Below are 14361 nucleotides of genomic sequence, written 5' to 3' on the forward strand. Positions count from 1 at the left end.
TGGTGGTGCATGCCTGTAGTCCCAGCTACTCGGGAGGCTGAGGCAGAAGGATTGCTTGAGCCCAGGAGTTTGAGGTTGCTGTGAGCTAGGATGATGCCATGGCACTCTAGCCGGGGCAACACAGTGAGACTCTGTCTCAAAAAAAAAAAACAAAAAACAACAATCCTCTCTCCCTACCACCCATACCCCACCCACATCAAAAAGGCCTACCTTGCCAACATGAGGACAGCCATGTGAACCACGAACTGGAGGCAAATTATCTTCCGTAGCTGGAAATGTTTCAGTTTCATAAAAGTGCATTTTATTTTCTTCTTTTTTGATTTCTGATACCCAACTCTGAGAGGAATACAGAAAAAGAAAGTTAATATATAGTTTGAAATAATTAACTAGTCATAAGAAACAGTTGGCCCTTGAACAATACAAGTTTGAACTGCACAGATCCACTTATATGTGGATTTTTTTTAATACAAATACAGGAAAAAATTTTGGAGATTTGTGACAATTTGAAAAGACTCACAGAGGAACTAGAAATATCAAAAAAAATTTTGCAAAGTCAAGAATCTCACAAATGCATAAAATATATGTAGATAGTAGTCTATTTTATCATTGACTGCCATAAAATACACACAAATTATAAAAAGTTAAAATTTATAAAAACTTATGCACACACTTACAGACCTTACATGGCACCATTTGCAGTGGAGAGAAATGTAAACAAAGACACAGTATTAAATTATAACTGCAGAAAATTAACTGTAGCTCATACTGTACCACTGTAATAATTTCGTAGCCACCTCCTGTTGCTATTCTGGTGAGCTCATGTGTTGCCAGTATCTTCTTCAAATGCTGTGTGATGCTAATCACCTGCATGTGAGCAGTTCATCTTTCCAGTAAATTGTGCATTGCAGTACAAAGTGATCTCTCACAGATCTCCTGTCTTTTTCACTGTGTTTAGTGTAATACTGTAAACCTTGAATAACATCATGGGACCCATACAAAGTGCCACTAGTGATGCTGGAAGTGCTCCCAAGAAGCAGAGAATAGTCATGACATTACAAGAAGAAGTTGAATTGCTCACTATGTACCATAGATTGAGCTCTGTAGCTGCAGCTGCCCACCATTTCAAGATAAACAAAACCAGTGTAAGGACCCTTGTAAAAAAAGAAAAGGAAATTCAAGAAGCTGTCACTGCAGCTATGCCAGCAGCTGCTTGCACTTTTTGCAAAATACCTTTTTATCTCTCATATTGAAAATGTAGCTTTTATGTGGGTGCAGGATTGCTATAAGGAAGGCATTCCTAGATATAGACTCTAGTATGATACAAGAAAAAGCAAAGTTATTATATGACTACTTAAAGCAAAGGGAAGGTGAAGGACCTAAAGCTGGAGAATGTAATCCCAACAAAGGATGGTTTGATAATTTTAGGAAGAGGTTTGGTTTAAAAAACATCAAGAGAACAAGAGAAGCAGCTTCTGTCGACCAAGAGGTGGGAGACTTGTTCCCAGATGCCATTAAGAAAAATCGCTGAGGAGAAAGAATATCTGCCTGAACATGTTTTTAATTAAAACAAAAGTGCTCTATTCTAGGGAAAAAAATGCCACAAATAACATTTATTAGTAAGGAAGAGAAGCAAGCACCAGGATTTAAGGCAGGAAGGGATAGGCTAACTCTACTGTTTTCTGCAAATGCAGTCAGGTTTCTGATCAGGACTTCCCTTACCTATAAAGCTGCTAACCCTGGAGGCTTGGAGGGAAAGGATAAATGCCAGCTGCCAGTCTTCTGGTTGTACAAGGAGACCTGGACAAGAAGAATACTTTTTCTGGATTGGTTCCTCTGATGCTTTGTCCCTGAAGTCAGGAAGTACCTCGCTAGTAAAGGACAGCCTTTTAAAGTTCTTTTGAAATTGGACAATGCCCTTGACCACCCAGAACCCCACGAGTTCAACACCAAAAGCATCGAAGTGGTCTACTTGCCCCTAAACACAACATCTCTATTTCAGTCTCTAGATCAAGGGGTCATAAAGACCTTTAAGGTTCATTATACAGGGTACTCTATGGAAACGATTGTCAATGCTATGGAAGGTAACCCTGACAGAGAGATTATCATGAAAATCTGGAAAGGTTATACCATTGAAGATGCCATCATTGTTACAGAAAAGGCCAGTAGCCCCAGCTACTTGGGAGGCTGAGGTAGGAGGCTCGCTTGAACCCAGGAGTTAAGGCTGTAGTTCACTATGACCGCACCTGTGAATAGCCACTGCACTCGAGCCTGGCAATATAGTGAGATGCCATCTCTTTAAAAACAAAAAAAAATTTTTTTTAATTTCAGGAAAGAAAAAGCTGTGAAAGCCATCAAGCCCAAAACAATAAATTGCTGCTGGAGAAAACTGTGTCCAGATATTGTGCAGGACTTCACAGGATTTATAACCAAGGAAATCAAGGAAATCTCTTGATTGTGGATATGGCCAAAGAAAAGGTGTGTGTGGGAGGGTGAGGATTTCAAGATATGGATCTTGGAGAAATTCAAGAGCTAATAGACACCAACCAGAGGAATTAACAGATGACTTGATGGAGATGAGTGCTTCCAAACTAGTGCCAGATAATGGGGACAAAGACATAGAAGCAGTGCCAAAAAACAAATTGACACTAGACAATCTGGCAGACGGGTTCTGATTTTTCAAGACTGCTTTTGACTTCTTTTATGACATGGACTCTTCCATGATAAGAACACTAAAACTAAAGGAAATAGTGGAAGAAGGATTGGTACCACATAGAAACATTTCTAGGGAAAGGAAAAACAAAAAAGTTGGACAGAAATTACAATGTACCTCTGTAAAGTCACACCAAGTGTACCTGCCTCTGTTGCCTCTCCTTCCACCTCCTCCATCCCTGCCACTCCTGAGAAAGCAAGACTGACTCCTCCTCTTCTTCCTCCCCCTCAGACTACTCAATGTGAAGACAGTGAAGATGAAGGCCTTTAGGATGATCCACTTCTACTTGACGAATAGTAAATATATTTTCTTTTACTTAAGATTTTCTTAATAACATTTTCTTTTCTCTAGCTTACTTTATCTAAGAATACAGTATATGATACATCTAACATACAAATATGTGCTAATTGGTAAGGCTTCTGGTCAACAATAGGCTATTAGTAGTTAAGTTTTGGGGGAGTCAAAAGTTATATGTAAATTTTTGACTGCAGGAGATTCGCTACCCCTTACCCCTAACATTGTTCAAGGGTCAACTGTCTACATCATAGTTTCCTATGGGCCAATTTTTTAGGTGGCAATGTGATCATGCCATTCTATCTGGAATGCCCTTCCTGCTTTTTATTTTAAGTTGTGGTAAATACATATAAAATTTACCATCTTAACTATTTAGAAATTTAGAAATGGTTAAGGTGGTAAATTTTATGTTTTGTTTTGTTTTGTTTTGTTTTTGAGACAGAGTCTCACTCTGTTGCCCTGGCTCGAGTGAGTGCCGTGGTATCAGCCTAGCTCACAGCAACCTCACACTCCTGGGCTCAAGCGATCCTACTGCCTCAGCCTCCCGAGTAGCTGGGACTACAGACATGTGCCACCATGCCTGGCTAATTTTTTCTATACAGATTTTTAGTTGTCCAAATAATTTTTTTTTTTTCGGTAGAGATGGGGGTCTTGCTCTTGCTCAGGCTGGTCTCGAACTCCTGACCTTGAGGGATCTACCCGCCTCGGCCTCCCAGAGTGCTAGGATTACAGGCGTGAGCCACCGTGCCCGGCCTGGTAAATTTTATGTTACATGTAATTTACCACAGTGAAGAAACAATAAAATTTCATAACTGGAGTGACTTACAATAAGCAAAAATTGAAATAAAAAAATAAACATTTACAACAGCATAACATATGTGAAGTACTTAGGAATAAATATAACAAAAACATGCAAGAACTATACACTGAAAACTATCGGACATTGCTGTAAAAAATTAAAGAAGAGCTAAGTGAATAGAGAAACATACAATGTTCATGAATCAGAAGCCTCAATATTGTTAAGATGTCGGTTCTTCCAAAATTGATCCACAAATTCAACACAACCCCAACTCAAACACAGAAAGTTACTTTGTGGAAATGGATAAGCAAAGGACCTAGAATTGCCAAAACAACTTTGAAAAAGAAGGACAAAGCAGAAGGACTTGTACTACCTGATTTCAAGACTTAATATAAAACTATTGCAATCATGACAATGGGGTACTGAAGTAAAGATAGACACTTAGAATAATGAAACAGAATAGAGGAAGTCAGAAATAGACTCACACATACACGGTCAATTGATTTTTTAAAATTGTTTTTTAGAGATGGGGTCTCCCTACATTTTTCAGGCTAGAGTTAAGTGGCTATTCACAGGTGCAATAATAGTGCACTACAGCCTCAAACTCCTGGGCTCAAATGATCCTCTTGCCTCAGCCTCCCAAATAGCTGGGGACTATAAGCATATGCTACCATGCCCAATTTTGGTCAATTGATTTTTGACAGTGGTACCAAGAAGTTCAATGGGAAAAGGATAATCTCTCATTAAAGGGTGCTTGAATACTTAAAGATCATATATTAGAGACCTAAATATAAGAGTTAAAACTATAAACTTTCTAGAAGAAAACTTAGGGATACTGGATTAGACAAAGATTTCTTAAATAGAACACAAAAGCCCAAACAATAAAAGAAAAATTGATGTAATCTAAATTTAAAACTTTGCTCTTACTGTTAAAAAAATAAAAAGGCAAGCCATATTGTATCAGAAAATATTTGCAAAACATGTACTTAATAAAGAATCTGTATTTTACAATTCAATAAGAAGAACACAAACAATGTAATTTTTTTTAAACGGGCAAAGTATTTAAAGACACTTTACAAAAAAAGATAACATAGATGGCAAATAACCACATGAAAAGACACTCTATATCATTAGTCATTAGAGATATGAAAACTAAAACTCAATGACATACCACTAAATACCTGGTAGATGGCTAAAATTAACAAAACTGGCAATACTGTGTGTTGACCAGAATGTAGAGCAACTGGACATTGTATACATTGCTGGCAGGACTGCACAGTGGTACAGCCACGCCACTATGGAAAACATTTTGGCAGTTTGTTCAACTGGCAAATGGGTAAACAAACTGTGGGATATCCATACTCAGCATTTCAAAGAAATGAACTTGTTGCATGGATACATGCAACAACATAGATGAATCTCAAAAACTAAGCGAAAGGAGACAGACAGGAAAGACATCATATTGTATGATTACATTTATATGAAAGTCTAGAAAAGGCAAAACTATGGTGACAAACAGCAGTTCAGTGGTTGTCAGAGGCCAGGGTGTGGGGTCTGCACTGACTGAACAGGGGCAAAAGAAACCCTTTGGGGATGATGGAAATATTCTATATCATATACATTTGTCAAAACTCAGTGAAATGGATACTAGAAAGTTGGTACTTTTTACTGAATATAAATTATACCCCAATAAAGCTGATAAAAAGAAATTGGTAAAGATTTCTTAACAAAAGAAGAAATTCAAGTGACAGATAGATGAAAATTAATTCAACTTTACTAATAATCAAAAAATACACTACAGTATTCCCCCCTTATCCACAATTTTGATTTCTGAAGTTCCAGTTACCTGCAGTCAACTTTGGTCTGAAAATAGGTGAGTACAGTACAATAAGAAGTTTTGTGAGAGAGAGAGAGAGAGAGAGAGAAACACATTTATATAACTTTTGTAACAGTATATTGTTATAATTGTTCTAATTTATTTTTGTTATTAATCTCTTACTGTGCCTAATTTATAAATTAAACTTTATCATGTATGTATAGGAAAAAAAAAGTATACACAGAGTTTGGTACTGTCCACAGTTTGAGGTATCCACTGGGGGTCTTGGAACATATCTCCCAAGGATAAGAAGAGACTACTGTGCTATCATTTTTTTCCAACTATTTAATTGATTAAAAATGATTACAGTATCCACTGAAAACAGGCATTCTTATACACTGCTGGTGGGAGAGGATGAAGGCACAACTTTTCTGAGAACATAGAAATCTGATTCAAAAGCCTTAAAAATATTCAAATCCTTTGATCAAGCAATTTGAATTCTAATAATTTATCCTGAGGAAATAACCAGAGAGGTGTAAAAAAATTATGAATAAACCTGTTTTTCCTTTAGGGCTTTGCAGGGAAAAAAAAACATTTATATGGCACTATTTATTGAAGCTGATTAAATTACGATTCTTTTATAGGATAGGACATTATTTAGCCAGTTAAAATCCACACATGAATGTATGTGTGCACACACAAATTCACAATTTATACCAGAAGAACCTGGGTATAAGAAGCAACCAATACTACCTAAGTAAATACCACGAAAAGCCCTTTACCGACAAACAAGAAGCCTAGGATTTCAGGTAAGTGAGGCAGACATATACACAATATCACGACAGTATCTATCAAAAACTGGTGTTACTTTATACCTTTATATCACCATCAATTTTTTCCCATTCTTCTGCTGTAAAACTGGATGCTGTAGCTGCCGGTTTATCTTTCCTCAAAGCTCTACTTGCAGGAGCCAAGCCTTGAAGGCGCTTTTCACAAAACTCTGTAAGTTCTGGATAATATCCTTCCTCACCAGATCTTTAAAAAAAAAATCATAATTTTACAGTTAGCACATTATTTAGAGATCGTCTAGACTAGTGCGTTGCAAGCTTGATTCCAGAAAGCCCAGGGGTTCTGCAGAGATCTCATGGGCTGCACAAGGCTGAAGGCTGGGCTGCTGGCTTCCTACGCTTTTTCCTCAACCAGTATATCCTCCATGTTATCTGCTAAATCTACGGAGTGATGCAACAAAGAAAACAAGGAACCCCAAAGAAACCAATTTCCATCACATGCTTTAAAAGTGGAATAAATAACATTTTCTCTCCTCTTTAACATACATATGTTCATTTTGTACATGAGGCCATTTTAAACTTATAAATGCAAATTCAATATTAGAGACTGACAGAGAGAATTTGGACTTCCTTTTCAAAGAAGAGTTTCTGTTCACAGTTCAGTTTTGTTTTCTTTTTCCAAAAGGATAGGAAGAAAATGGCAGAGAAGCAGCTTAGACAAAACCCCTAAATTCAACCACTGAAGGAACAGAATTGCTTCCTTAGAGAGGTAAATGGAGTCATGTGTTCTTTTTTGTTTGTTTTTAAGGAAAATCAATCTTTTTCCATTCTCTTGTAAGTCTGTTCACTCTGAAATTTCTAGGAAAATGTAAATAAGTCCCATTTCCAAATTAAATTTTGAAAAACAATTCCAAGTCAATACAATTTAATTTAATTAGGCTATTGATAGAATTTCATGGAACCAACTCTTTCATCCCATAAACTTTACATTTTTTTAATCAGCCCTTGACCAAATATACATGACCAATATAGTCTGCTGAGACAAAGGGAAAACAGTGATAGGATTTTTCATCTTTCCATTTCAGAAATGATGGGGTTATTATATCAACTATGACTGGGGACAAGCAGGAAGGACAGGAGGCCAAAGCTGATGAAAAAGAAAAGGTAAAGAATACAGTGACAGGGAAGAAGTTCAGAGGAAAGAAAAGAGGTGTCACAGGTTGGTACGCCACAGGGCAGTGTTTATTGAAGTGGGCTCCTGTCAGCCTGCTTGTTAAAAACACATGTTCCAGGGCCCTACCCCAGATTTCCTGAAGCAGAGTCTCTGGGAATAGGGCCCTCAAATTTGCATCTTTAATAACTACATTTGATGCATAATAAACTTTGACAATCAACACCATGGGGTTCTCCCTTGAAAAAGCCCTCATCCCCTACCTTCTAATATTATATTCAGGCCTCTGCACCATCCTCCATGAGATCAGTTTGCATTGAGTCATCCTCCTTTGTTGTCAGGTAGGAAAGTGCCAAAGAACTTTATCAGCACAGTCTGGTGAGGTAACCTTACCTACCAATGGCTACTCTCACAGCTACTTTACCTTTTCCTAGGAAACGTGGAAGCAGCAAGAAAAATGCACTCTTGGATGCTAATTAGCCTAAGTCTCCTGCTGAAAGTAGACCTAGATGGAATTCTCCAAACTATTTAATAACCAGAGGATCAAACCCACTACTTTGGAAATCTACCATACATGGGCAAAAACAACAATCTTAATATTTGAAAATTTTCTCCACTATTTCTTTTTTTTTTTCCCTTGGCTTAAACAATAGAAATTTATTTTCTCACAATTCTGGAGGATGGAGGTCCATGATCAGGTGTAGAAGGGCTGGTTTCTCCTGAGGTCTTTCCTCCTGGCTTGCAGATACCAGCGCTTCTTGCTGTGTCCTCACGTGGTCTTTTCTCTGTGTACCCCTTCTCCAATGTTTCTAATGTAGCTTCCACTTTCAGAAGGCAAGATAATTAAACTGGCACACTGAAACACGAAATGGTTTTGAAATGCTTACCTGAGCACACAGAGAATTTTTTCCAGGTGTTTAACGTCTGAACATTTTTTAATATACTTGAAATCCAAATGTTCAATGGGAATTTTAAATGTTTTTGTTGTTCCAAAGCCCCACAATGATGGACCTTCTTTGGCAGTCATGGCTGAAACACAGTATAGAAAAGAATCACAAACCTAATATATATAATAATACCCAATTTGGATAGTAATAACCACCTAGATACTTCTGTAGAAAAGGAGGTGAAGTGTTTTTTCCAAGGAGGAAGACTACGGTATTCTCTATCCCTGCTAACAATAGTTAATGTTTATGAAGTTAAATTACTGTGTGCCATGTATGAATTATCTCAATTAATCTTCACTTAAGCAAAGCTGGAATACAATGACAAAGCAGGTTTTGATGCTATAACTGCTTTTTAAGATATCTTTTAATATTGATTTTGAACAACCTGCTTCTACTTTAGCTGTCTGTTAACATCCCAGTCGTCCTTTGTGATTGAGAACAAACATAAATAACACTGCTTTTTTCTTTCTGGGTTTGGTTTTTTTTTTTTTCGGATGAGGTCTAGTTGTACTGCCTAGGCTGGTCTTACACTCCTGGGCTCAAGTGATCCTCCTGCCTCAGCCTCCCAAGTAGCTGGGACTACCTACAGGCATGAGCCACAGTGCCCAGCCCTTTCTATAACTTTCCTTCACATTGCCCTCTTTCCCACTTCCTGCCTCCTTACATTCCCTCCCACTCACTGTCATCAACGAACAGCTCCCAGAACTGTGTTCTAACAGCACTCTATACAGACCTCCCTCATAGCATGTAACACGTATTTTAATTATGTTTCTTTGTGTTCCCTTCTAGACTGTGCGAGATCTTACTTTATTCATCCTCATAGCTCCAGGACTAACATAATAAATAGTGCCTTATATCCCTTAAGAAGCACTTGCTGAATTGAATTAAATTGGAAATAAGGAGACCTTGGAGAGTTTTACTCTAATGATACTGCTGCTAATGATGATGATAATAATAACAGCAACAAATACTTAAGTAGTGCTTAATGCATGCTGGGCACCATTCTAAGTGCTTTACATAGATTACTTTCTTTAATCCTTCAACTACTGTATCAGGTAGGTTTTATTTTAAGGAGAGAGTAGTGATAACAGTCAATATTTATGGGGTTAAATTACCATGTGCCATAGATGGCACACTTAATTTTCAGAACCACTCTCATAAAAGATATTAATAATTACTCCCATTTTACAGATGAGAAAGTTGACAAGTGAACTGAAGATATGAATCTCAGGAGGCTAACTACTGAGCCTATGTAGTTAATCACTGTAATAATACCAGTGCTTTTCAAACTGCAGGTAGCAACCCATGAAATCAAGTTAGCGAGTTGCAATCAGCATTATTTTATGAGATAGAGTAGAATAAAAAAATAGATTACCTAGCATATAACATTAAAGTAAATACTGTTTTATAAAAACTTTTATTTCATGTCTATATAAATGGAAATTACGTGTGTATGTAAATGCACAAGGTTGCAAAATAAACTATATTTCTTAGTGTGGGTCACTGCCAAGTTTAAAAAAAAAAACAAAAACACTGCACTAGAATCTATTGGGTGATAATTTTAAAAACAAGAAGGAGCAATGGGTCTAATTCATGTAAGTGTATTCCTTTCAGCATGACTGCCCTCTGGGAAACTGATCATATATCAGACCTCTGCAGAAAATGAGGACACTCTGTCAGCTTCTTCTCCATATTCCTGCTGGCTTTGATTTGGGTCTAGAATATATTATAGATGACAATTCTTCAGCTTTCTGATGAGATCCAGCTGAGAAATTAGATGTGTCTTTCACACCATACCTGCAGGGCCCATTGATGAATGGCTCCCATCACAAGAATAACCTTAAGGGTGGAAGTTACAGGAAGGCAAGATGAAAAACTTTTAAATTATTGATGCTGCCCTGAATAGAATGGGTTGCCTTAGGAGAATTTTTTCTCCAACAAGCTGGAGAATCTTTGGTTGGAGAGATTTTTCATGTAATGGGATTAAAATAGATTACCTGGAATTGAAGGTATCTTGCAACCACTGAGATTTTATGATTTGAATAAAATATAAAAAGCATATGAAAGAGCCATCTATCATCTAATCAAATGAATTTCATTCTGAATACTATTTTAACATTTCTGAGAATCCTTTCTGAAAGCTATTATGCTTTTATTTTTTTCTGTAGGATACACATCCTCAAGATCACTAAATGTTAATTCTCAAGTTTCGAAAAACAAGTTATATAATACTTTATTTGCTCTGTTTAGAACTTTTTCACCTCTGTTTGCAAAGTCTTGGTCTCTAATTGGGAAAAACTTTGGTACTAGGGGGATTTAATTTCTTCTCCATCATCCTGATCCACATCCACTGCGCATATTTTGTAGTCAGTTTATCAGCATTACCTCCAGTGCACACGGCTAGGGACTAGTAACGCAAAAACCTGGGTCTCTCCCTCCGAGGCACCTTCCTTCCAGCGTGGACGGGCCGAGCGCCCCCTGCGGCCAGAGAGCGAAAGGAAATGGCATCCTCCCGCCGTAGCAACGGTTTCTATGTACAGAGCGGCCCCCGGGCTCAGGGGCTGGCCGGGAGCCGGAAGCTCTATCAACAGCCGCAACCGTCTGAAATCGCTCCCACACCCCGGCCTTGGTCACTAGGGCTCACTGCAGCCGGCGGACCCCGCGGACTCCACCATTGCGACCGCGCCCCACCATCCGCCCCCGCCCGCCGCGGCCTAGAAAGCCCCCAGTTAGTTTCCCCCGCCCAGGAAGGTCGTTCATCCTGCAGCACGCTCCCTGTCACCTGAGTCCGTCGGTGCCTTTGCTCCTCCGCCTCCGCCTTTCACCCCCGCTCCCGCAGGGCGGGACTGCGACCCGAGACGTGTTTTCTTCCTGGGCGGCAGGCACACGCAAGCACTCACCTGTTCTCAGCCCCGCGCCCAGCGGAGAACCGGCCGCCGCACCGTGGCCTGCGGCGCTGCAGGTGCTGGGGACGGGGCGGGACTGCCGCCTAGGCCCGGAGCCGAGCGCCAGGCTGACCGCCGGGGGCGTAGACTAGGCCATCCGCGGGATGACTGGCCCCTCCCCGACCTGCCATCCCGCTGATTGGCCTCCCGGTCCTCAGCTTCACCTTCCCCATCTTCGCCCTACTATTTGGGCAGAATCCTTGAAGTGTCCTCTCCTTTGAGTTTCAATTTGCTATAGAATGAGTTAAGACGCTGTCCCTATTGTGATATCCTGGAGTTCTGTACTCCCTGCTAGGTAAATTGATTACCTACTCCTACTTGACTATAAAAACGTAATTAAAATTTCAGAGTGCATTGCAACTTAGATTTACTAACCTCTTCCATTTTAAACGAAAGAGTAAATGAAAGCCAAGATTCCCTCTTCCTTTTCATGCCTTCCACATTTTCTGAGTGGTGGTTATGAGTTAGGCACCATAGTAGGCGCAGGGATACAAAGGTGAGTAAGACAATACAATTCGGATAATTAAAACAATAGCGATCATTTGTCAGGAACTTTACTTTCAGTTTTCTAAGTTCAGACTAGTTAAAATACATGATGAACACAAAGCACCTAGTACAGTGCCTAGCACTTAACAGTTCAATAAATGTTATTTCTCTTCCCCTTTTGCATTTAAATTACACACTTACAGTTTGTGAACAAGCACTTAGTGGTAAAAATTCTAATGCTCAAGCTATGATTAATTATATTATTATTTCCATTGCCTGTGCTGGAGAATGTTAAATTTGCATGCTTTAGACACAAATTCAAACTTTAGAATGTAAAGTCATTTTACACCTCATTCTAGCAAGCAAACTTCCTCCATAATTATGCTCTAAATACAAAACACTCAGCCTACCGTAATTTCACATCACTTTATTTCCAGCATAAGAAGAAATCCTTTAGGTATTTGGGGAATGGTGGTAATTCCACATGCTCTGTCATTTTCTTTTCACTCACACTTAATGATTTCTTCTGGCTATAATTATGTATACATTTATGCTGAATAAACAAGGATAAAAAGCAATTTGAAAGAAATAGACTATGTAGGCAAATGAAAAGTATCACTGTAGTCTTCACAGAGATAAAAGAAGATATTATATCCAAGAAACAAGGAAATATATATAAAGTGAGGTCTCGTAAGGTCTTACAGCCAGCTAACAAGTGGCAGTGTGGGTATATGAATCCAATTATACCAAAACCCATACTGTTTACTGAGCTCTTAATTATTAGCCAATTCATCAATAAGTCCTATTGGCTCAACTTCAAAACATATCTCACAACCAGCTACTTCTTACCTGCAACTGCCCTGGCCCAGCCATCATTATCATTGGCCTTAACTGGTTTCCCTGATGCCACCTGTCCCTATACAGTCTATTCCACACAACAGCCTAATTTTTTGTCTTAAATCAGGTCACTCTCCTGCTTGCTGTCCCAATGTATTCCCATCACAAGACCCTGAGAGTGCTGACCTCTGCCCACCTTTCCAAGCTCATCTCCTCTTACAGTCCCCTAGTTCATGAAGTTCTCTAAGTCACGTGGGCTTCATTCTGAAGTGGGAACAATACAAGCTCACTTTCCATCCCAAAGTTTTTACACAAGCTTTTCCCTCTATTTCAGTAACGTTTTCATTCGTCAGTCATTTGTTATAATAACGACTCCACCATGGCTAATTTTCTACATAGAAATTATTCTAGGAGGGGTGGGCACATATGTGTAGGTATGAGGAAGCAACTTGTTTTTATACCTTTTCAGCTACCCCTACACACCACTTATTTCTGATTTCATCCATCTTTGAATTTTTCATAACTCCAATCTCTCAGAGTCTTAAAGTATTGTTATCTCCATGTACTGACAATCAATTCCTTCACTTTGATAATGAAGCTGAAGTTACAAGAAATGAAGTAAATTGGCTAGTCATTGAATAGCAGGGCAGGATTCGAACAAATCTCCATTCAGTGCTTTTCCCATGAACACGGGCATGGTTTTCAGTATGTCCATAGTCAGTTATTAAGGGAAAAGTTATGTGCTAACTTTAAGCTCAAGTTTACAAATTTTCATATTGATAAAGCACTATTCAAAATAATATTTTAAAAGCAATTTTATAGCAATTTTTTCCTTAAAACTGTCCAGGTACACAAGAGGTAAAATTACATCCAGTTTATAAATGAAAGGGGCGCAAAGAGGAAAAAGGCTGACTGAAAGCAGTGAGTTCCAGTAACACTTTTTCTGTTAAGTTGCTCTGCCCAGTTAACCAAACAGTATTCATTTAAACTACTGATATGCAAAGGACCTATGCTGAAATTAGAGCAGTTAAGAGAACTACATTATCCAACGAGCTGGGGTTTATCTGTTTAGGGGACTGTCATAAAGAGATATCATATATTGGTACTCCCACATCTAAAAAGGTCAAGTTCAAAAGCAAAATTATAAAATTATGAAAGCCATGGAAAGGAAAACCTGGACCAAGGAAGCACTCTTTAAAAATCTGTGTGGCAGCACTTCATATAGCATGTAATAAATTTATAGAAATTAGTATATGAAGATGGTAGTAGAAACACAGGTATTTTTTTTAAAAAATGTCAAGGATAATTTTTTGAATATTGCAGACACAGCTAATAAAACTGGAATATATCTAATTTTTAAAATGAATGTTAGGGTGGCCAACATAACCTTTAACTGTGGAATCTTAGAACAGAAAGAATGTTAAGTGTGACCATCAATTCCCATCCCTAAGATCAAGGCAAAAGATTTAAACATTTATCCAATAATTCAGTGTAAATCAATCCCTATTCTTTTTATATCCTAAAAGCAGAATTGTTGACCTTAATGATTACACCTGGGGAAAACTGTA

The 14361-nt window shown here is 38.4% G+C and overlaps 1 protein-coding gene across 1 annotated transcript in view; it reads right to left on the reverse strand.

Annotated features, from left to right (window-relative positions):
• Nucleotides 1-8605, reverse strand: part of SPAG1 (sperm associated antigen 1) — a 69693-nt gene extending 61088 nt beyond the window's left edge. The window contains exons 1-3 of the mRNA XM_012643587.1: nt 8466-8605; nt 6495-6654; nt 211-336 (exon numbers count right to left, since the gene is read on the reverse strand). Coding sequence (XP_012499041.1) covers nt 211-336; nt 6495-6654; nt 8466-8605 — 426 coding nt within the window. The remainder of the gene's footprint in view (nt 1-210; nt 337-6494; nt 6655-8465) is intronic.
• Nucleotides 8606-14361: the final 5756 nt, after the last annotated feature.

This window comes from Propithecus coquereli, unplaced genomic scaffold (genome assembly GCF_000956105.1).
Source record: "Propithecus coquereli isolate 6110/MARCELLA unplaced genomic scaffold, Pcoq_1.0 Scaffold2, whole genome shotgun sequence".
NCBI lineage: Eukaryota > Metazoa > Chordata > Mammalia > Primates > Indriidae > Propithecus > Propithecus coquereli.